The following is a 25,899-nucleotide window of genomic DNA, read 5'->3' as shown; positions in this document are numbered from 1 at the left end:
ATTTTTTCTATTCATTATTCATTATGGCAATTACCGGGCTATTGAAATCTGGGTGGCTGTTTAAATAGAACATATTAAGCAATGCAAGAAATAGATATTAAACTGAAACAGCCCTAGTAAATGATTGGAAGGACAAAATAATAGAGAGCAATGGCTATTTTGATTATGGTTATTAAGATTTGTTCTGGAAGAATCTGGAATATATCCAATAGCCATGCCTCAATATAAATCCTAGGCTCCTGTACAATTCTGAATTAACTGGGCTTCATAAAACTAAAAACATTAAAATTACAGTTAACATTAAATATATATATATATATATATACATACATCCATATATATATATATATATATATATGTATACACACACATACAGATACAAGTCTGTGTGTATATGGGCATATGTATATATCTATTTCACTAAGCTCTTGAGAAGAAAGGTACATTGCTCCTGAAATGTTATTCTTCATCAATTCTTTGATGAATTTAATCTATGCCATTTTAAAAAAGAAAGTAATCTTACTAGGTAGGTTCTGCCTCCCCCTCTAGCCACCTCCATCTCCAACTTTATATTCTGGCAGTACTGAGTTACTTATAGCTTTTCTAATTTTGAATGAATATCAAACAATACATAAGGAAGTATGAATTAAAAAGACCAACTGGGGATCTGCACCCTGACTTCATGTATTTTCTAAACTCTTAATTTATGTGATGACACACTGTGATTATATCGGTTCATTATGGTTGCTTTTGCCAAAGGAGCACTTCCTGAAATTCAGTTTGGGTTTCTCATTTTCCTGACCACAGGTACAAATGACATTTAATCATCACTTAAATGTTGGCTTATACCCTATGCTAATTATAAAACATGAAAGCAGAATATTGTTGCCACCTTTGGGAAACTATGCTAAAAAGGCAAGGCAAGGATAAAAATATCAACATAATGTATCAGGTACCAAAAGATTCATAACTGCAGAAGACCTGATATTTTGATTGCTAACTTTTTCCCCAATGTCAGGGATCATCCTATGTTTCGAAGTCACATTTATGCATAAATCATACAAATTAGATGCTATCAGGCATTTTTAATAAAAAAGAAATCAAGAGTTACTATGGAATTATGTAAGTATTTAATCTTATGAAATCATTCCAAAAAAATGAGCCACAAATCTTTAAAGAATCATTTCATTGAAAGCTTTCTCACTTTTGTTCTCTTTTCAAGCCACAAATGAAGAACACATCTAAGAGCTGTTGTAGAAAATAATTTATAACATTAGAGGAGGTTTTAATCAGAATCCTTGCTAAACTCTTGTCATAGAAAGATAGATACCCTGCATACTAGGATGAATGAATACTTGGTGTATTATTAATAAAAGTTTGAGTTTAATTATGGCATTAATCACATGAACATGGTGCTGTGCAGAATGTTGCACAAAGAACTTCTTTTATCATTCCCCAAGACAATTCATTTACTCCTCCACTTTTTTTTGTTTCAGTCTAAATTCCCTTAGTGCTTTGATAACAATTATTTTCACATGCAAGCTGAATTTTGGTCTGCTCTGTCATTCACAATATTATCTAATACATCCTATCCTTGCTCCGAATTAAGAATCACAATGGATTTCATGTTTATTTGTTTTGGGAATTTTGTGTTTGGCTTTCAGCTATTTAGAGGTGAATATTAATATATTCCTTTAACTACAAAGCCTAGAACTGCATTAATTTGCACTTCTAAAAAACACAGTGCCAATATTTTACAATCAACAGATAAGGGAATTGCTTCCTTCAAACAAGAAGAAATCACTCCTAAAAAAAAGATATGTAAGCTTGCCAGTATTTTTAAAGCACACACTTAGAAAAATTTTGAGAAAATAAAGGACCAGCCTGAAATTTCCAAAGCATTAAATCATCCTCAAATATCTATTTTGACCCTTTCAAACACAGACTACTGAAAACACTATAGAAGATCAATTGATAATTCCATATCTGTGACTAGAAACTAATTCTACTTTTATGAACAATCTCAAAGTTCCTTTAGAGGTTCTGCAGAGCAGGGTCCATTATTCATTTCTAGCCTTCACACAGAACAGAGTTTGGACTAAAAAAAAAATGCCAATGAAATTTTAATTTGAAAATCTTCACAAGCAAATCATAATTCCTGAGCAGTCAGTTCCAATGAGATATTTGTAGAATGGAATCAACAAGTGTTTAATTTTTAAGGACAGATGCAAATCAGGAGCTAACTAACTCATATACTTTGATTTCACTGGAAAGCATCATCCACTAACCTAATGATTCCCCACATTTCCTCTCTCCCTACATCTCCACTCAAAGTCATCACCACATTTCCTAATTTTTATATCATTAGGCATGAAAAAGAGAGAATTTTATTATGTAACACATGTAACCTGTCCCAATCACAAATGAAAATAAAGAGACAAGTCTAATCATCAACATAATAAGAGCCATTTGCCTGAGTTAGGCAATTATCCTTTATTTCACACTTCAAGAAGACAAAGCTCTCCTGGGAGACCAGAGTTGTTTGTGTAGTTTTCATCCACAGTGAGGCTGAATCACCTATCTTTTGCACCAACACAACTGAATGAAACGAAGATGCGATAATTTATTACTCACATGCTGTTGAAGAGCTCACGATAAGTTTCATCACCTTTGCCTTCTGACATCAAGCTATCCAATTTATCGATCAGTTTGGCCTCCACCTGAAACATAGTCAAATATTAGCCGCTCTTTCCTCTCTCTTCTTTCACAAATAGGATTTCTAGACTAACTGAAAAATGTGGATGTATTTTTGCAAAGAAAACAGTCATATAAGACGCTCTCATCTCAGAAAAAAATTATAAATTTAATGATAGGTCACATTACTTGCTATGTTCAATGGCGACGGTCCCCTTGGAATTTTTTAGGGCTAATTTAAATGGAGCAACGTGACTTCAAACTACTGGCTGAGTAGAATTTGCTGCTGCTAAGGCAGCTATCTATTTATGGATTCAAACAAAAAAGCCAGTAGCCCAGCTCCACTGCCTGAATTCTCAGTGAGGGGCTGCAATGAATAGCAAGTCATAACTTGTTTTCTTTTTTAAAAGTACCCTTCCCATCAAAACAAAAATTTCAAGCAAATAGTTGATTACTTTCTCAACAATAGTTTGGGGCTCTGCATTTAAAAAAGTTTTACTGGCCCCCTTTTTTTCCCCTCAATATCACAATCCTTCTGAATAAACACTGTTCTCCCCCCCACCCCGACAGAAAAGGACTCAAATTCAGATGTTGTCTCTAAGATGTATGTCACATTCAATTTCTATTGACAACCTGCTCCCTTCACCCCACTTTCTCTGCTGAAAAGAGAATAAATTCTATTCTCTATTTTCCAGGATCAATACCGGTTTTTTTATAGTTTTCAAGAATTCGGTTTTAGCGTTCTTTACATTTACATTACCATGATGCTTTTGTACATTCTAGCAAACATTTCTATTGCATTTTAAGGCTTGAAAAGTGGTTTCAAAGTGTTATATAATTTTATGCTCAATAACTCTACAAGATGGATGCTATTATTAGCCTCATTTTAAAGATGAGGAAACTGAGGCAGGCAGTTATGTGGCTGGCCTCACACTATACATCCAACATGCTTCTGTGGATGAATTTGAATTCAGGTCTTGCTGGTACATATTTATTTCATACAAATCTGTGTTAGGTCATACAATTTTTTCCATGTTTCTTTGAATTTCCTATAATGTACAATAAGAAACAGCAAATATTCCATTGCATTCATATGCCACCATTTGTTCAACTATTCCCCAAATGAGGAGCATCCACTTAATTTCCAGTTCTTTACTACCATAAGTATTGCTATGATTATTTTTCTATAAATCAGACACTTCCCTTTATCCAAAGGCAGATCATGTTTTTGAACTTCAGCTAAAAAGAGTATGTAAAGGTGAGAGATATAACAATTTTCAAATTAACATTAAAGGTGGATAGAAAAAAGTAATGTTTTTAGAAGGTTAGTAAAATAACAACAACAACAATTTGTATTTTCAAGGGTATTAGCTCTCCTCTTAGAATTTTGTGTATGAGGAGGAGAAATCTATAACCTCATCTGTAATAGGACATGGTAAAAGGGAAAGAAAATGAATTATGCCTCCTTGGAGAAGAAGAGACTCTTCTGTCAATACTTGACCTTATATAAAGGAAACTACAATTTCTTATTGGAAAAAAAATTAATTAATAGAAAAACACACCAAAAAATTTCTTTCTCTAGTAGAATTTTCTAGTTGGTCTTCATTCATTTGCTAGTTCTACTTTTGAAAGTGCTAGCTGGGTGACTCTGAGTAAGTCATTTAACTGAAGTGAAACCTATGTCAATGAACAATCACAGAATAACTAAGGTGTCTCTTCTGTGTTTCAATTGCTTTTCTCCTTTAAATTAATCCTCATCCATTTAAAGAGAAGATCAATACAACACACAGTATATGAAATGAACAAAGTCAAACTACTCTACAAATACAATATCCAGAGCTCATAGCATTTAAGCCCTTCTCAAAAACCATTAACCAAAACCCCCAAAACTCTAGGATTTCCCTAATTGGGACTTATTGCTGGCCAAGCAATGCTACTGGTAGCTTTAAGATAGAGAATTGCAGGCTTATAGAAAATTAGAGCTAAAAGTAACCTAGAATAGCATACTCATTTTACCAGGGGGAAAAAATTGAGGCCCTTCCAAAGAGGTAAAGTAATTCATCTAAGATAACATGACTAATTAATCAATTAGTAAATATTTATTAAGTGCATAGTATATGATAAGAAATGCTTTAAGCACTGAGAATACAAAAAGAGGCAGTCCCTGTCCTCAAGGTGCTTACAATCTAATGGGGAAGATAACAAAAGTATAAAGTAAGCTATATATAGGACAAATAGAAAGTAACAGAGGGGATGAACTTGTATATAGAAGGGTTGAGGGAAGACTTCCTGGAGAAGTTTGTATTTGGTTGGGGCCTAAAGAAAGCTGGGGAATCAGCAGTCAGAATAGAGGAGAAAGTTTTTCAAGCTTAGGGAAAAGTCAGAGTGAGAGAATGCCCAGAGGCAAAAGATGTAGTGTCTTGATCATGGGACAGCCAGGAGGCCAGTGTCTTTGGACTGGAGAGATGTCTTGGAGGGTAAGATGTAAGAAGACTGGAAAAGTAGGAAGGAGTTAGGTTATGAAGGGTTTTGAATGACATTCAGAGTCACTGGAATTTATTTAATCATGGGAATGACATGATCAGAGCTGCACTTTAGGAAAATCATCTTAGTGGTTGAAGGGAGGATACACTGACACATCAGAAGGTTATTGAAATAATCGAGGTAGGGGTTAATGAAAGCCTGCATTAGAATAATGACCTGTCAGAGGAGATGGAGCATATTCCAGAGATGTTTCAAAGACGAAATCAAAAGGCTTTGGCTACAGATAGGCTATGGTAGGATGAGAGCTATTAGAATCCATGAATTAGAGATTTTAGAATTGAAAGGGGCCTCAGTAGTAACCTAATATAACTCTTTCATTTTATAGATAAAAACACCAAAGTCCAGAGAGGATGAACCATCCAAGGTACAGTTAATTAATGGCAATTCCAAGCCTAGAAGAAATTTCTGTAGATTCTTTACTCAGTATTTTTCTTCCTCTCTTCTTCCCCCACCCACCATTAAGACAGGATTGGGAATCAAGTGTCTTGATTCCTCAGTAAGTCAAATACTCTTTCCACTAAAATTTAATTAATTCAATTTAATTGGTCAAATCTTTATTAAGTTTTTATTCTATGCCAGTCACTGTGCTAAGGTACTAGAGATACGAAGACAGGGAGATAAGAATGGTTTACAGTCATAAAAAAAAAAACTCATAAAGAACTTCATGATCTCTAAAATGCACTTGACTGAGCTTTTCTATCTGCATGGGGAGAAGTTTGCACTTACCTGTTTAAAGTTGCCACTACGCCTTTGCTCCCAGTCCATCATATCATGGAAAATAGGAATCATTACATTCCGTAAGTCTGGCTGAGGTATCAAGGTCACTTCTAAGAAAGGGCCAATCAGTGCAGGAATGAAATGAAGCTTGTGTTCTCCTAAATAAAATAGAGAAATCTGAATTTGACAGTGATTCAGACAATTCACAGTATGAAAGAGATAACAAAAGATATCATTGTCTTAAAACTTTTTTCTCACATTAGGAAAAAAGAGGTCTGGGGCAGCTAGATGGCACAGTGGATTGAGCACCAGCCCTGAAGTCAGGAGAACCTGAGTTCAAATCTGGTCTCAGACACTCAATAATTACCTAACTGTGTGACCTTTAAAAAAAAGGAAGAAAAGAAAAGAAAAGATACCCTTGGAAAATTGTTTTAAGAGTGAATTTCTGCAAAGTGAATCTCATTTCCCATGAATTCCCCTTTTAAATGAGAAGGTTTTTTTCTTTAGGAAAATATTTTGGCTCAAATACTGGTTTTCAAAAGGTACACTTTGAATCTTATTGAACTTCTATTTGAATGAGTCTCTCAGCTCTCCCTTAGTGTCAGAATTTCTCAAAGCAAAAAATAATCATGTGCAAAAAAAATGAGATCACTGTTCTACAATGTAATAAGACTATGTAATAAGAATACTGGAAATGTTTTCAATAAATCACAAAGCTTTTATTAACCATTTATTATGTACAGGTATATACTAGGTACTGAGGATACAAATAATAAAAAAATGAAACAATGGCTACTTGCAAGGAGCTTATTCATAATAAGGTTATACTTTTTTCACAGATGAAGAAATGAGGCACAGAGAAGTTAAGTGACTAGCTCAGAATAACAGAGTAAATAAGGGTCTGAAGAAGTATATGAACTTATCTTCCTGACTCAAAATTCAATATTCTATCTACTGTGCCTCTATTCACATATGGGTTGGGTTGTTAGTATAAATGAAAAATACCTAGTATCTCTTGCAAAATGCTAGTTAACACAGATATTTCAAAAATTAAGGGATCTTTGAGATCATAACAAGAAGGGATCAGCAGAGGATCTAGGGAGAAAAGAATACTTGGGAGAAGGGTGTGAAGCGAATAGCTATCCTCAATTGTTTGAATGGGTGTCTTGCTGAAGAGGAATGAAGTATTCTTCTTGGACTCAGACGGTAGAATTAACAGCAATGAGTAGGAATTCCAGAAGTCAATTTAGACTTGACATGGGGGTGGGGAACACAACTTATTAGCAGTTTATAAAACAAGTTTCCTCAGAGTGTGGGGGATTTCCCTTCATTTGCAGTATTCATATGGCATCTGGATGATCACTTTCTAAGGGTCTGTGGAATGAATTCTCATTTAGGTATGGGTTGGACTTGTCCTTTGACACTGTTCCCAATTCTATGATTTGATAAAATAGGATTGACTTTAATTTAATTTCAAATCTTCAAGGATTGAGGTAAGTGCTCCCATATCAACATATATTACAACTCATCTGTGACTTTGTAAATAGTTTTAAAGAGATTTAATGGTAAAAAATTTATCAACCCAAAGTCAGTCAAGTGATAAGCATCTTGGGACTTAGTTGGGCTGGCATTTAAACAGTAAGCATGGAGTGAAGAAGTTCTGGCTCAAGATTACAATATACAGAATGACTGAGGTACGAGACTTTCTTACCATAATGGGAATGCCTTTGTAAAGTAATGACAGTCAGAACACTGATTAGTTATGAGTAAAAGTCATGGTAAACAACAATTAAAAAGCAAGAGAAGAAGATATGGAATCTTTTGACAGCAGCTCCAAATGTATTTAAATAACTGTTTGACTGGACTATCCTTTAAAAAAAAAAGGAAATGGGCAAAAGTAGACTCTATGTTCATTTCTTTTTTTAAAAATTAATTAATTTATTCTTATTTTTGTACAAGTGATGTTTTTTAATACATTACTAAAATATTCTTGTTTAAGAGTAAACATAATACCCCCCCCCCCAAAAATATAGATCCACATGAGCAATAAAGTAAAATAAAGAGAAAAAATTAATGATAATAATAATAATAATAATAATAATAAGTACAACCAGGTGGCATAGTGGAGGGAGCACCAGCCCTGGAGCCAGGAGCACCCAAGCACAAATCCAGCCCTAGACACTCAAAAATCACCCAGCTGTGTGACCCCAGGCAAGCCACCCCAACCCCATTGCCCTGCAAAAACCAAAAAAAAGACCCAAAATAAAATAAAATGATGATGATGATGATGATGATGATGATGATAATAATAATAATAATAATAATAATAATAATAATAATAATAATAGTAGGGGCAGACAGTGCAGCAGACAGAGCACCGGCCCTGGAGCCAGGAGCACCCGGGTCCAAATCCAGCCTCATATACCCAACAATCACCCAGCTGTGCAGCCCCAGGCAAGAGACCCAGCCCCATTTGTCCTGCAACACCCCCCCCCAAAATAATAATAATAAAAAATGTGCTTCAGTCTGTGTCCAACACCTCCAGCTCTGTCATGGGTGGCTCACATTCTTTATGATAAGTCCATCACAAAAGCTACTTCCATATTTTTCTACTGTTGCCACTGCTGATCGCAACTCCCTCCATTCATACTTCCCCACTACCATATACTATATTTTCCTCTCTCCTTTCACTCTGTCCCTCTTCTTAAATGTGATTTAGGGTAGCTGAGTGGTACAGCAGACAGATCCCCAGCCCTGGGGCCAACTGGCCCTGAGCCCACGTGCCACCCCTTAGGCCCAGCATCCACCTGGCCCTATGGTCCTGGACAGGCCATCTAATCCCAGCCCCTTGCAAGAAGTAAAAAAGAAAATGTGTTATATCTGACCACTCTCCCCCGACAGTCCATCTTCTCTTCCATCACTCACATCCCCTCCTTCCCCTTGTCCCCCTTCTCTCCTTCCTACTCTAGATGTCTATACCCCATTGAATATATAATCTGTTTCCTCTCCTAACCACCTCTGATGAGAATGCAGATGGCCTCATTCCCCTTTGCCATCCCCCCTTCCATATCACTGCAATAGCTCACTGTAAAGAAAAAATCTTATTATGTGAAATATCTTAGCCTATTTCACCTCTCCTTTTTCTTTCTCCTTATATTTCCCCTTTTAGCCATTGACTCCATTTTTACACTATATTATATCTTCAAATTCAGCTCTCTCCTGTATTTCATCTATAAAAGCTCCTTCTACCTGCTCTATCAAATGAGAAATTTCATTTGAGTATTATCAGTATCATTTTGCTATGCAGGAATACACATAGTTCATCATCATTAGGTCCCTCATATTTTCCCCTTCTCCTCCACTCTCTATGCTTCACCTAAGTCCTATATTTGAAGATCAAACCTTCTGTTCATCTCTGACCATTCCAACAGGAACATTTGAAATTCCCCTGGTTCACTGAAAGTCCATCCTTTTCCCTGGAAGAGGACATTCAGTTTTGCTGGGTAGTTGATTCTCGGTTGCATTCTAAGCTCTTTCACCTTCTGGAATATTATATTCCAAGCCCTATGAGCTTTTAATTTAGTTGCTGCTAAGTCCTGTGTGATCTTTGACTGCAGCTCCACGACATTTGATTTGTGTCCTGGCGGCTTGTAATACTTGGGAGTTCTGGAACTTGGCTATAATATTCTTGGTGGTTGGTTTTTTTTTTTTGATCTCTTTCTCAGGGAGATCAGTAGATTCTCTCAATTTCTATTTTACCCTCTGCTCCTAGGATATCAGGGCAATTTTCCTGTAGTAATTCTTTGAAAATGATGTCAAGCTCTTTTCCTGATCATGACTTTCAGGTATTCCAATAATTTTTAAATTATCTTTCCTGAATCTGTTTTCCATATCAATTTTTTTTCAATGAGATGTTTCACATTTTCGTCTAATTTTTCATTCTTTTGGTTTGGATTTCTGTGTCTTGATTTCTGTGTCTTGATTTCTCATAAAATCATCAGCCTACCTCAGTTCCATCCTACAACTGAAGAATTTGTTTTCCTCAGAGAATTTTCTAATTTCCTTTTCCATCTGGTCAATTCTGCTTTTTAAAGCATTCTTCTCCTCAATAACTTTTTGAACTGTTTTATCCATTTGACCTATGCTGGTTTTTAACATGTTATTTTCTTCAGCATTTTTTTTTTTGGATCTCCTTGACTAAGCTACTGACTTCATTTTCGTGTTTTTCCTGCATTTCTCTCATTTCTTTCCCCAATTTTTCTTCTATCTCTCTCACTTGATTTTCAAAGTCTTTTTTGAGCTCTGTCATAGCCTGAGCCCAATGTCTGTTTTTTTCTTGGAGTCTTTAGATGCAAGAGTTTGTACTTCCTCATCTTCAGATTGAGTATTTTGATCCTTCTTGAGATCATAGCCAAAGTATTTCTCAATGATGGTCCTCTTTTTCTCTGTTTACTCATTTCCCCAGCCTGTTCCTGGTTTTGGGGTGCTTCCTGAGCTTTTGAGTATTATTGGGATACCTCTCCCCGACAAGGATCTCTGTGTTAGAGGCTCTGTCTTCCCTCCTGGTGTGTGAATGACCACAAGTGCACCCCTCTGCCACGGGGCTGAGGTTGGGGGTCCCTGCTGTTCTATGGGGGGCCTAGACTGCAATCAGGATCTGAATGTGGTCAGAGCCCCAGAGTCCTGTTCCAGGGACAGAGGATAGACCTCAGCAGTCTCTCTCCACTCCCCTCCCTAGGCTCAGCACTCATGCCTGGGGGCTCCTGCTTACAGGCTCCACCTGCTTCTAGTTCCTGCTCACTGAGTGCCCTGAGGGCTGGGCTTCAGTGCTCACTCTGGCAGAGCTCCCTGGCTGATCCCCCAAGTTGTGCCCAGTGCTCCCTGGGGTGTAAGTCGGGAAACTGCCTCCACTGCTGGGAGCCAGCTCCCAGCACCCTGGGGCTGCCTCCTGGAGGCTGAAGTTCCTTCACTCTGGCAGGCCGCCCCTCTAACCCAGTGGAGCGGAGCCTTTCTGCTCTTTTCCAGGTTACCTTGGACTGGAGAACTGCCTCACCAGATCCCTCTGTGGATTCTATCTCTCAAAAATTTAGTTAGAGTCCTTAGTTTATAAGTTTGGAAATATCAGAGAGAGAGCACCTAAGAGAAAATCCTCTCTAGTTGCCATCTTGGCTCTGCCCCCCCTCCATGTCCATTTCTTAGATAAATTTTACCAATTCAAAATAGTTAGAATAATTCCCCCAGATAATAAAAACTTATCTTTTGAAGAGTTTTGAAAATTAAGAGCAACATAAAGTTTGAATAAAAAATGTAAATTCATTTCCAAAATATTGAAGAGAAGGAGGCTGGAAGACTTGTCATAAAAACATTTTGAGTAGAAAAAGTGACGCAGCAGTTAAAATGAAATCCAGTTAAGCCAGGTCATTACAAGAGCTTCTATTAAAAAAACAAATGTAATGGAGACAAGAAAGAGATGCTAAATGGAATATGCCATTTTATAGCAATATACTCTCATTGATGATGGACTCCTTTTGGAAAATTCTGAAGTACTCTGAATGATCCTAAAGCATTGCCACAAAACTCATCTCCTTAACATCAATATTGTGTCAAATATGCAATGTGATTACAAAATATGGAGCAGCAATAGGCAAGAAGAATAAAATTGGTGTATATACATACAAATATACACATATACATGTGTGCACATAAATTCACATATACATTCACATACACATATTTGCATATATAATATATATGTATAAATGTGATATGATATGCATGTTTGAATTCCGAGAGAAGAGAAATTTTTCATTATTCATGTATTCACAAGCTATTATCTATAATAACTGATTTGTAAGATATAAAAGATGAATGAAGACTCAAAAGATAGATAAAGGAGAAGTCATTATGTAGTAAAAATGACAGAAAACAGAACTACCCCTAAGTATCATGCAGGTATTAAAATAACAAGAGGAAGACTTTCCACACAGCTGATAGATTGTCTTTAGAAAGACATGAACAAGAAACACAAAATATGAGGGGTGGAGAGGTTATGGCCTGTATAAATTGCCCACAGGGATGGAAATTACAGAGCAATCACTATTTTCACAGGAATTTCCACTTAGAAAGTTTTCTTTAAGTGAAAAATACCCCAAAGTATCTAACTCCTTGATGCTGAAAGATATTCTTGATCAAAGAGTATAGTCAATAGTGTCACTATATAAAGCAGAAAGTTCTTTGGAGCACTTTCTAAGTTTCCTTAACCTTAGCAAAGAAGAAGAGAAAATGTCCTCTTCTCATGGTGTCATTTATCATTCAGTATCCTAGGACCCTTTTAAAATTTTTTTTTATTTATTTAAGGCAGTGGGGCTTAAGTGACTTGCCCAAGGTCACACAGCTAGGCAATTATTAAATGTCTGAAGTCATATTTGAACTCAGGTTATCCTGACTCCAGGGCCAATCTCTAGCTACTGCACCACCTAGCTGCCCTGCCAAAGTCACACAGCTAGGCAGATCCAAGGATTCTTATAAAGCTTTAAGGCTTTTAAATTTTACAAAATTCTACATTCATTTTATATATCCACAGCTAGATAGCAAAGCAAAATGTGTGTTAAATTGGAAAGATTAGATTGTAGAGTTTTTCTAATAATAAACAAATAGGGGTCACTACAAGTTATCAGTAAGGAAGGCAATAAATCAGGGCTCCAAGAAATTGCCAAGACCATGATAAAGTAAGTAGTACAGGATGAAACAGTCATGGAAAGCCTAATAGATGAGCTAGATCAAACAGTGAAGGAACAGATGTACCTCAAGTACAAAAATCATCTATCTTTATATATATAGACTACCAAATATTTAATTGGAGCCTATTTGGGGGACTACACTCTGCTAGGCCACTGAAGATAGAAACAAAACAATGTTTGCCCTCAAGAAGCTTTTATCCTTCTCTTTGAGTTGTTTTTCTTAATTTATCTTAGATTAATTGCAATTGTCTCTTAAAAAACTATACTCCTTAAAAGAATATAGGTTTTTAATCATACTGTATTCGTTTCCAAATACAGCTTTGCTAGGATAAACTAGAATAAATAATTAAAAACACTAACTTGAACCTAACTGAGCAATCAATGAAAGTGAGCAAAAGAAAGCTTATTTTTTTCCCTCTTCATGTTCTTTTTTAACTTCCATCTTTTGTGCTAGATTTTGGATCTAAAGCCATATTGTCCACAATCATTTGCCAATTTTAGAGTTAAATGCATGCACATTAATTATGTTTCCTTTTATTTTGTTTCTTAAGGTAGCACAATGCACAGGGTGCCCAGAAAACTGAGATGTGGGGGGGAAAATTACACTGTACAATAAGCAGCTCTCTATACAAGTATAGATTCATGTCTTTTTAGCCTTAGAAGGGTCTTCAAGGTAAAGCTAACTTCCAAATAAGCAGGCACTTTGTTATTATTAAATCATTTTCAGGCATATCTGACTCTTTATGACCCCCATTTGGGGTTTTCTTGGCAAAAAGACTTGGAGTGGTTTGCCATTTCCATCTCCAGATCATTTTACAGATGAGAAAACTGAGGTAAACAGGGTGAAGTGATAGCTAATAAGTGTCTGAAGGCCAGATTTGAACACAGGAAAATGAATCTTCCTCCAGGTCTGGTGCTCTATCCACTGTACTACCTAGCTGTCCATGATTTTATATAATTTTCATAATTATAGGTAAAATAAATTTAATATTTTATAATTACAATTATATAAGTTTTAATTTGGAGGTTTTGGGGAAAAAGTTATCATTGTAGTTATTTTAAACACTTAATGAATAAATCTAAAAGACTATTAGGAGCAGTATATTAAAATATTCTTGATGTTCTCAATATATTTTGTGGTTGAAAGGGTTTCAGGGAAACAAAATATGTTGTCAAGCATTATTCTAAAATAATCTACGATTATCCCTACTTTGTGGATAAGGAAATAGAAACTAGGAGAATCATAGTGATTCAACCAGGGTCACACAACTAACCTGCCACCTACAAGTCTAACTCAGAAAGTGATACTTCCAGGAGCACCAGTCTTCTAGGAGAAGGGACAATGATATGTAAATGAGTCTCTGTTACAGTGATTACTCTTAGGTAACCAGGGCAACCATCTAAAATGTTTAAAAGCCAAGCATATTTTTTTTTCTGGGGCAGAAAGTGTAATGTATTTTCAAGAAAGCTTTTCCTGATTAATATGATCTAACTGTCCTCACTCTATGCAATAAACTCAGATGACACATTCACTTATTTTATGTTGCAATATTGTATTTGAATGACTTAGGATAGAATCTACAATAATTACTAATACATGATACAAGCATGTATCATCCTGTGAGAATATCATCTTGGGTCTGGGAGGAACACTTTCTCCATGGGAAAAACAAAGCTCTGAAGTACATCTTTGAGAGAGGAAAAAGAATCATATGCATAAAAGTAATAATAGAAGCTTTTTTTGTTGTTTTTTTGCAAGACAGTGGGGTGAAATGACTTGCCAAGATCACATAGCAGGATAATTATTAAGTGTCTGAGGACAGATTTGAATTCAGGTACTCCTGACTCCAGGGATGGTGCTCTATCCACTGTGCCACCTAGCTGTCCCACTCTTTCCTTATGATTACAATGAACAGGAAACTAAGGGGCATAGCAACCTTCAATGGAGGAATAACTGAAAAATTTGACATATGAAAGTGATGTAATACATTGTGATGAACAATATGATTTCAGAAAACCATGGGAAGAACTGTATTAACTGATACTGAGTGAGAACAATTTAAATGAGGGTAATAGCCTTATAAAAACAAACAACTTTGAAAGACTTAAGCACCCTGATTAAAGCAGTATCCTGTGATTCCAGAGATGACAAAGTTGACTAAAAGATGATGGATTCAAGGAGTTGAACAAGATATATATTTTTGACATGCCCAAGAAGGGAATTAATTTTGTTTGATTATGTATATGTTATAAGGGTTTTGTCATTTTTCCATTGTGGGGGAGAAAAGAGGTAGAAAAAGAGAGAAAATAGAGAGGGGGAAGAAGATCGAGGAGAAGAGGGAGAGCAAGAGATTAACTGATAATTCTTGCTGCTTTTTTTTAAATTCTTGCTGCTTTAACTAAGTAAAGTATCTGGTTTCTATCTGAAAAGAAGATATCTAATCTAGAATCCCATTGCTTTTATTTCTTCTCCCTCAGACTAGATGTAAGAGCATTAATAAGTGTGCTTGCTCTCCTATCTAATCTTTCCCAGTTCATTTTGTTCTTCCCTTAACAAATAGGTCATTTTGTGAAACAAAGTCCTTCTTATGGTCTATGTCAGATTAGGATTAGAGGACTGTTGGTATCTGATCCAATATGACACCCCCTCCCACCAACACACACACACACACACACACACACACACACACACACACACACACGCACATACTTCCAATTTTATCAGTGAGAAAACTGAGGTCTAGGGAGGTTTTACTTGACCAAGGTCATAGAAATGGAATGTAGATGATCTAGGTTGGATTCTATACCAGGTCCTCTGATTTCGATCTAAGACCCCTTTCTATTGCAGTATGGCAATACTGTACTATAATACTGAAAGATTCTATTGCAATTGACTACTTCATTCCTGGGATAGTTTCCTCTGAATAAGTGAATAGTTATCCTATTTTTCTCCTCAAATGATCTTATTCATTCTTCTATTATTCTCTTCCATTTGGGTTTCCCTTTTCACCACAAATAAATTCTGATACATAAAACATGTATTAAGTACCTATTCTATTGGAGCACCCTGAAAGGTGATTAGGAAACAAAGAATAGAACCCAGTCACTGAAGCATATAGATAAATAGCTAAATATCAATTAAATTATATGTAGATAGATAGAGTGCAAAGTGCCTTTTAAGAAATTTGAAGGAGGGGCAGCTAGGTGGCGTAGTGGATAAAGCACTGGCCCTGGAGTCAGGAGTACCTGGGTTCAAATCCGGTCTCAGACACTTAATAATTACCTAGCTGTGTGGCCTTAGGCAAGCCACTTAACCCCAGTTGGCCTTACAAAAACCTAAAAAAAAATTTGAAGGAGGAAAAGATTACTTCCATCTAGAGGGATCAGGAAAGGCTTCATGGAGGAGGTAACACCTGAATTACATCTTTAAGGAAAAGGATTTCAGTAGGTGGATATTGGGGAGAAATGAAGAAGGGAAGTCTATTCCAAATATGAGAAGCAGTATGAGCCAATGCAAAGAAAAGGGGAAAAACAAAATAAGAACGGAGAACAGAAAAGTAGTGTGAAATAAAGCCAGATATGTAGGTTGGAAACAGATTGTAGAAAATCTTGTGTGCCAGTATAGGGAATTTATATATCATGTGCTAGGCTTTGGGAAGTCTCTGAAAGTTTTTAACCAATGGAATCATATGATAAGAGCAGAGTATCATGAAGATTATTTGGATAAGAGCAATTCATGATAGATTTGCAAGACGAGAGACATAGACTATCTGTTCATCACTGACATTGTTTTCCTCCAAGTGTTCTCTCCTGGTTTTCATGACAGTTCATTCTTACCTCTCCTACTTTCCTATCTAACTGGTCAATTCTTAGAAGTCTCTCCTGCTGGATCATCATCGATGTCCCCCTGAGTAAATGTGGGTTATCCCAAGTATTGGTCCTGAATCCTCATGCTTTTCTTCTACTCAATCTCTCTTTGGGATTCTATCATGAACCATGAATTTCAATTGTCATGTAAATGACTCTATGTAAATACCTCTAAATAAAAAATTCCTGTACTAATCTTTCTCCTGAACTCCAGTTTCACATCAACAATTGCTAATTGGATATTTCTAATCTGGATTTTCCCTAAGCATCTCAAACTCAATCTATTCAAAGCATAATTTAATACTTTCTCCCTTCCAATCCCAACTTCCCCATTTTTGTTGGAGGTACCATCTTTTATATCTAGTCACCTATGTATGCAGCCTTAGAATCTTGATGCTTAACTCTCTCTCCAACCCTATGTATTTTAACATCTGTATTATTTTCTACATTCACATCTCACCTGCATTGCAAGTTTCTTAATTGTGATCCTTGATTCCAGTCTCTTCCCTGTCCAATTGATTCTCCATGTAAGTACCAAAGTGATAATTCTAAAGCACAGGTTAGCTGCTAAGAAGGGAATGCATTCTTTTCTGACTTATGCATTCTTTCAGACAGTCCCTTGTTCCCTTCAAAGTTCAGCTCAGATACCACCTCCTAATATCTTTCCTTTCTCACCTTTCCAACTTCTAGTCTCAACAATGAAAAAAACCTTGGTTTTTATTTGGAATTTTCTCATATGTGTATATCTTATTTCCCTCTAATAAAAAGCAGAATTCTCAAGGGCAGAGACTGTTTTGTTTTTGTATTCTCAGAACCAAGCACATCCTTCTTAATAAATGCTTGTTGACGGATTGATTAATTTCCATTCGTTTTTATTTTTTTCTAACCCCTTGTTGCACTTTTCAATCTCTCTGCCAAGATACTCTTGTGTGAATTTGATGAGCTGATATTCTGTTGACAGGCTTATTCTTTCAGGGACCAAACTTAAAATCCCTGCCTAGAAATTTAGAACAATTTTAATCAACCCACTAGCATTTAGTAGGTACTTACAATGTACCAAGTATTTTGCTACATACCTGGGGGACAAATCTAAGAAAAGAAACAATCCCTACTTGTGAAGAGGTTGCATCTAATGTAACTACATCATATTACAATATAGTAGACTATAAAACATGCCTTGGAAACACAGGACTAAGAAAACCTCAGTAGGTTCTCTCCTAGAAGATCTCCCCCCAGAGTCTTTCTAAGGCTAAAGACACAATTCTGAGCTCTTATAGAATATGACAATATCAAAACAAACTTCTGTTATCCCTGTAGATTTAATATGAATTCCTCATCACTAACAGTCACATAGCTTGTTATAAAGCATTTAGGACACCTGCAACTCAGTCCCCTTGAGTTTTATATTTGTCCACAGAACAGACTGCCTAGGAAGTATTGATTTTTCTACAGCAGTCACTAGATGCTATGTTTGCAAATGTGAGAGAAAGTGCCTGCTTTATATATTTAGTAAGAATTTTACTTCATCTGAAAATAGAATAAACAAACTCTGCTGAAAAATAAATGCTAGAGGATAGACCTAAGTAGTAATGACTAACCTCTCCATTGCCAGACAATGCTGGAAAGAAAAAGATGCATACTTAAAAAAAAGACATAGAAATACAAATCAATTGAATAGGTTTTGCCTCTGTTTAAAGTCTATAACAAATAAAATAGGCACTTATAAAGCATTCATCTGACTATTGTTTAAAGTCTATAATAAGTGGCATTTCAAATGCAAAGGACAAAAAAGAAACTAGTTAAAAGTATGGAATGATTCATTAATCTGGGCCTGACACTGGACTCTCCTAATCTCAATCTCTCTCTCTCTCTCTCTCTCTCTCCCCACCCCAAACTAAAATTAAAATATTCTTTGAATTCTTGAACTTGTTTCTTCATCTCATATATATGTTTATTAGTTTAAAGTAGACAGATGGGAGATTCCTTAAAATTCTACAGCTTAAAATTTTACATATAACAAAAAATGAGAAATAATTAAAAGTAAACCCAATGAGCAAATTTGTAACTCTTGTTGAAACAAGCCTATCTCTTTCAAACCAATATATTCCCAATGATCCTACATGGTTGTGAATCATGGATACCATAATCTTAAAAGACTTATAACCCATAAGGCACAAGTATCATAAAGAAGCTGCAACATATAATTAATGACAATTTCTTTAAAAAACTGGCACAAGAGATTATTAAATAAGTATATTAATGGAAAAGAAAGTTGGTTGAGCCTGCTGGCTATTTCTTACACACTGCTCTCTCTTCTCCATGAGTACATTGGTTATTCTCTATTTATTTCCTCTACATCTGTGCCTCTTGGAATCCCTGACTTTCTTCAAGAAAAAATCAAAATGTTACATTCTGAAAGACATCTTTCCTGGTTATTTGTGCCTTTGCCTTTGAGATTAGTTTCCACCTATCACCTATGTTTATCTTTTATTTATTTATAGAGATGCTCTTGAGCTGCCCCCCCCCCCCCCCCCCCCGCAATGGGGCAATGTTAGCTTGGAGCATAGGGGCTATTTTTGTTTTCTTTATAGCCTTAGCAATGCCTATTACTTAGGGATTCCTTAGGAAATATATATCAATTATTAACTGGCTGATTATCTACTTATCCTGGTTGTTCTCCTTGATAGGATAAGGCCCATCTTCTAAAGGCTTGAAGTCAAGTAAGCAAGGTAAATTTAGGTATCCTCCACTTATAATGTTTTCTAGTCACAGTACTTCATCCCTTAGAAACTGTCAAATATTACTAGGGAATTGCCAAAGTTCCTTGGGGATTAAAACTTATTGGTGTAATTTACTTCCCTTTCGGAAACAAATCATTTTGCCTTATAAGAAGGCAAATCAATACATGCACTACTTTTGGATGAACCCAAGAGTCTTTTAGTCATCTTTCCTAAAACAGATACATGTTATTACACAAGTCTAGAAATCTGAAAATTCTATATTAACTAGAGGTTAGGTGGATCCAAACAAACATTTATTACATTACAGCTAGATCATCAAAGTACAAATCTAAGTATTGTAGCCCAAGGATGAAGACCACAGAGCTACACTAGCATCTAATGCCAGGAATCTCTAAGTTGTCTTCAGCCAGAGCTTTCAGCTGCACTCATTTAACATCAGAAAATAAATGACAAGCAAGCAAAAATGTATTCCATAACTTGCCCTGAGGTTTATTCTGACCACTTTGGAAACTGTGTCACAGATGTGAATAGTTGGCACTACTGCCTAGCACTTAGGGAAACATGCTTTTACTGGAAAAGACAAATTTACCCAAGGTCTGGGAACACCATACCATGAGTCAGAATCAGCATGGTTCAAATTTACAACCCTGTGGAAATCAGGGTCATCATTTCATTGAAATAGTTTCTTTAATGAAAGACAGAAAAAGGACAAGAAAATGTCATAAATTAATTCAGAAGACTCAAAAAGTGCAACTTTTGAAGTTCATTACAATACCACCTAAAACTTAGAGGCAATAAATGAATGGATGAATAATAAAGCATTTATTAATCATCATTTATTAAGCACTATGCTAAGTGCTAGTACTAAAAAACAAAGACACTCCCCAGTCCTTAAGGAGTTTCCATTCTAATCAGAAGACAAAAAAGGTGGCCAGAAAGGAGGGAGACTTTTTTTCAATTGGTCAGAAGTCTGGAATGCACACAACATCTGTTTCATTGAATATTTCTTTATGATATAGGTTTTATTATCATATACTGGGAGAAAGAAAAATAAGGAAGGAATATCAACAAATACATCTTCATGAAATATGCCCATCATATTCCAAACTTTCATGTAGCAAGAGTGATATTTATAACTACTGAGTTGGTTGGTATCCATTACTTTATAAGCAGAAACATGCCCAAGCCTGGCTCTGTAACATATTCTTTTAAAAATTTTTTTTTCTTTATTTATGGAATTAACTGACTTTCCCAAGGTCACACAGCTAGGCAATTATTAAGTGTCTGAGGCCGAATTTGAATTCAGGTCCTATTGACTCCAGGGCTGGTGCTCTTAGCTGTACCTGTAACATATTCTTAAAAAAAAAATAAGAGAAAAAGCATTCAACTTATCACATATTTAATTCAAAGAGATAAGCTACTTTAATAACCAGAGAAATCAAATGATAAAAGAGCAGATATTTAAAATACATTTATATAGCTGAAAATAGTGATCAAATTAAATAAGCTATTAATGTCTAGAAAAGATCTAGTGCCAATGAAATTCTAAAACAATTTCTCTTCTGAATGCTAGTTCTTTCTAGTGTGACCAGGTCTGCTCTGTCAATCTGGAGAAATAATATGTCTTATGTGGTGAGGATAATTAATCAAATTTAAATAACAGTCTCTTAGCAACTACAGATATTTAAAAATCTTTTTGTAATATTCTTTATGATGTGGCTTAAAGGAATAAAGTTTTCAGAATAATGAAGCTCAAGGTTAATACTTTATTGAAGCTGAACTTTAGAGAATTTGTAGCTTCACCATTTAGAAACTGAGCAGTTATCTAGGTTAATAAATCAATAGAAATATGGTACTTATTTTCTTGGATCAATGAGTGATTTTAATTTTGATTACCAATTAATTATCAAAAATCAAAGATTATCATATTTTTCAGGACTATATCTACATATTCTGGCAACCAGAAAAAATAAATCAGTTATGAGAAAAGGGGTAGGCATGGGGAAAGGTCTTGAAATTTAGGATATAACATTTCAAGGCAAGATAATGTCCTGGATCAAGGGCAGCTAGACGTACAGAGGATAGAGCACTGGCCCTGAAGTCAAGAAGACCTGGGTTCAAATCTGGCCTCAGACTAATTTACTAGCTGTATAATCTTGGGCAAGTCATTTAAACCTGATTGTCTCACAACCTGGGTTATCTCAAATTGTCCTGATCCACTGAACTCAGATGGCTCCAGAAGAAAAAGTAAGGATAGTGACTTAACACAATACCCCCTCACTCAAATCCAATTCATATACTTGTCATGGCATCACCTCCCTGATGTCATGGTCTTCTTCAAGAAGGAAGGACAAACATTATCATCATCAATGTTCTGGATTGTTGCATTATATTAATGGGAGATAGAGAACCTAGAATAGGATAGAACCCAGTAAATTGCTACTGGCATGATTACTGCCCAGGACAGAAGCAAGGCTAAGCTATGCTGGGGAAGTATAAGAAGTATAAGAAGACCCTCAGTTGATGGGGCACTGGGCCTAGGAGTTTGAAAGACCTGAGTTTGACCTCTAACACTACCTGTTTGACCTTAGGCAAGTCACTTAACCTTTATCAACCTCAGTTTTCTTGCCTGAAAAATGAGGATAATAAAACTATATATATTTGAGGGATATAAGGTTTGAATATGATAAAATGTAAAGCAGTTTGCAACCTTAAGACATTAATTACTTATTATCATCATCATCAGCATCCATCATTACTATTATTCCTCCCCTGCACCCCTCTTTACTTTATCTTCATCATCTCAGGGGTAGCTTTTGTACAAGTCAAATGAAATCAGGTACAGTTGGAACAGGAGGCAGCTACTTTGATCAGTGAAAAGAGAGCTGGGCTTAGAGTCAGGAAGACTTAGTTCAAATCTGGCCTTAAACAATACCTGTGTGAGCCTGGCCAAATTACTTAACCTCTCTTTGCCTTAATCCACTGGAAAAGAAAATAGTAAATCATTCTAGTACCTTTGCCAAGGAAAATCCCATAAATAGTATGTTTCATAGGGACACAAAAAGTTGTACATAGCTGAATAACAGAACAGCAAATTTTTGGAGAAAGGGATTGAAAATGAATTAACTCAGCACCTGTGATTTCCTTTGAAAGTTTCTTATAGGAAATTAGGTGACTTAAGAATTGGGCCCAGAGTCGGAAGATCTTTGTTCAAATTTGATCTCTGATACTTACTAGCTTGTATGACTCCAGGCTAGTCATTTAATTCTGTTTGCCTAAGCTTCCTCATCTCTAAATGGAGAAGGAAATGGCAACACACTCAATAATCTTTGCCAAGAAAAGCCCAAATGGGATCACAAAGTCAACTAAAAAAGTCCAATTAAAGAGTTGGACAAAACCAACTAAACAACAGTTTCAATGACAACATGGGGTGAGGGGTGACCTGAAGCTAAATGATGGAGAAGAAACAATTACATAATTCGAACAGAAGGATCCAATGATTAAGCGAAAGGAACAGTAAGGAAGCAACTACCAGTGGCAAGAAGTATACTCTCTGAATGGTGGTGCTCTAGAGCAAAGCACCTCTCCCTAGTTATGGTTTTAGTATTTTTTTCAAAAACACTGCAGACTATGAGATTGCTTTCAGGAAGGGGGAGGGGAAGGGGGAGGGAACAGAGGGAGGAAGAAAAATGTAAAACTCAAAACCTTGCCAAAAAGTTTATTGAAAACTACCATTGCATGTAGTTACAAAAATAAATAAAATATTTTTTAAAAAAAGGCTACAGAAAAATTAGTTGCAAATCTCATCAAATTGAAGAAATTCTGTGGATATTTCCACCTAAAACTGTTTTATTACACATTTTGTCTTTTTTGAATATTTCCTTTCTTCATTCTTCATTATCACTACAATTAAAAGTATTTTTACACTGCATGATAAAAATGGTTTATTTTTCATTACTTACCTAAATTTTGCCACATGCTGAAGATTTCACAACCCATTGTTACCCTCATATCACCATATCTGAAAACAAATAATCTAAGATTAAAGAAATGTTAATAAAGAGTAGAACAATGATAAGTAATTTTATATTATTATTCTGAATCAGGTGATCCACTTCTATCAATTAATGTCAAGTTCACATAATATATTTGAGAATCTCCATCAATTCACACATTCAGTTTCTTAAGTTTATTTGTTACATATCCAACTTTAGAACATTCAAAAATATAGAAATGATTGAACAACTTATGCAAGTAAACCCAAATAACTAAAATTTAAAGATAAAAATGCTTCTCATTTTCCATTTTATTTTCATCTTTATTTGTCATAGTTGACCACAGAAACTCACAGCTAGAAAAGATGTCAAAGATCATGTATATTTGACAAAGTCTATTTTTTATCCTAACACTCAATGTTTTTTCTTATGGCATAAAAAGCTGTTGATATTGTGTTCATTTAAACTTAGCATTCATGAATTTCCAATGATGTGAAGAATGTGCTCTTTAATAATTCAGTATTTATCATATGAGTCAATTCTCATACTTACTTTTCCAGAACTTTTTTCTTTTTGGAAGGTGTGAACATCTCTAACTGCAGACACAACTGGTTTATGAAAATGACAGCAAGGTAAAAGTAGGAATCCCAGATCTAAAGGAAGAATAAGATATGTAAATGCTGCAATATATCTCGTAAAATCATTACACAATTCATGGTATATATGATATGATCCACATAAAGTGGCCAATTATTTGTATATCATTACAGACCAAAATATTTTCAAGGTACTGAGATATGAGAAAGATGAAATTTTGGGATGGACTTTTAAAAATGTCATTTTTGGGGTGGCTAGGTGGCGTAGTAGATAGAGCACCGGCCCTGGAGTCAGGAGTACCTGAGTTCAAATCTGGCCTCAGACACATAATAATTACCTAGCTGTGTGGCCTTGGGCAAGCCACTTAACCCCATTGGCCTTGCAAAAAAAAAAATGTCATTTTCAAATTCCTTAAGTGTTAAAATTTGAAGAAAAAAATCCCAAAAGGATAACAACCATATAAATAAGGTACTAAATTACTATCAAAACCACACATACAGGGGCAGCTAGGTGTCGTAGTGGATAAAGCACCGGCCTTGGAGTCAGGAGTACCTGGGTTCAAATCTGGTCTCAGACACTTACTAATTTACTTAGCTGTGTGGCATTGGGCAAGCCACTTAAGGCACAGAATTCAGAAGCAAGGAAATAGTTATATAAATTGATGCTGAGTATAGTAAACAGAACCAGGAAAACAATATGCACAATTGACTACAAAAAAGGACCAAAAATCAAAAATGAATGTTGTGAAATTATTTATTTATTTTAATGTTTACTGATTCTTTGTTTTTATACCACTTATAAATATATATCTTTTTTTCTATTTCAGAGAGACCAACATGTAATAAAGAATTTTAAAATTCAGACAAAAGTCCTGACTAATCAATATATAACTGAAGGTCAATATCATATTTAATGTTCTCTACTTTGAGAAACGGGAGTAGTATATTATACTGCTGTTTGGGGTCAAGGTATGATCATTATAATTTTATAGCATTCAATTTCTATTGTTTTGTTATTCTTTCTACTTGTTTTTATAGTGATTGCATATGAATTTCCTGCTTATTATTTTATTCTTCATTGTTTCATATGTTTTACATGTGTCTCTGAATTTATAGTAAGCATCACTTTCTTATAATGAGTAATTTCATTACATTTATGTACCGTAATTTATTTAGCCACTCCCCAATTGATGGGCATTTGATTCCAGATCTTTGCTACTACAACAAGTGCTAATATGAATATTTTGGTTCAGTCTTTTACATAAGTGGGAGTAATCTCTGGCTCAAAGGATATGAATATTTTAGTTACTTTCTTAGCATAGTTTCAAATCACATATCATAAGAGTTAAATCAATCCAAAGTTCCATCAACAGGTTCTTTAAATATAATAAACAAGCTTGGCCTCAGAATTTTAAAATAAGAGAAAATAAATCTTCCAATATTTTTTAGAGATAAGTGATTGTAGGATTGGTATATGCACCTACTAGTAAAAATGGTTTACTTTGTTGGCTAGTTTTGTAAAACTGACTTTTTATATAGCCTTTCCTTTAAAACCTTTGTTACAAATGATACCTCCTCTCCCCATTCCTAGGGAAGATGAATGAGGAGATATTCAGAAATGGTGATATAAAAACAAGAGTTATACAAAAAGATAGAAAGAAAATTCTAGTCTTTTAAATTACAACATCTATAATTATTTACTGTCCCTAGGTTAATATATCTTGGATATTGAATTCATATATAAAAGATAGGAAAGAAAAAATTAGTGCAGTATCAGAAACAAAATGGGAACTCAATGGAGACAATACATTTTTTCAATCTTATTTCAGAATTACAAATGTTGCAGTTATAAGGAACATTAGAAATAATTTGAGAAAGTTAAAGATATGAGAGGCTAAATAATTTGCCTAAAATCACACAGCTAGTTAGGAGAAGAAATGGTATTCAAAAATGTAGGACTTCTGTGCCCAATGCTCTTTCCATTATACTATCTTTATCACTCCCT

At 35.2% G+C, this 25,899-nt stretch overlaps 1 protein-coding gene across 1 annotated transcript in view; it reads right to left on the bottom strand.

The window, feature by feature from the left end:
• The window catches only part of DOCK4 (dedicator of cytokinesis 4), a 345,771-nt gene that overhangs the window by 62,730 nt on the left and 257,142 nt on the right, over positions 1-25,899 (bottom strand). The window contains exons 29-32 of the mRNA XM_074195289.1: positions 23,851-23,951; positions 23,266-23,324; positions 5,965-6,113; positions 2,635-2,720 (exon numbers count right to left, since the gene is read on the bottom strand). Of these exons, the coding sequence (XP_074051390.1) occupies positions 2,635-2,720; positions 5,965-6,113; positions 23,266-23,324; positions 23,851-23,951 (395 nt within the window). The remainder of the gene's footprint in view (positions 1-2,634; positions 2,721-5,964; positions 6,114-23,265; positions 23,325-23,850; positions 23,952-25,899) is intronic.

Source organism: Macrotis lagotis, chromosome 7 (genome assembly GCF_037893015.1).
Source record: "Macrotis lagotis isolate mMagLag1 chromosome 7, bilby.v1.9.chrom.fasta, whole genome shotgun sequence".
In the NCBI taxonomy this organism is placed as follows: domain Eukaryota; kingdom Metazoa; phylum Chordata; class Mammalia; order Peramelemorphia; family Peramelidae; genus Macrotis; species Macrotis lagotis.
The sequence above is the reverse complement of the archived record's forward strand: the minus strand, read 5'-3'. Positions and strand labels throughout refer to the sequence as shown.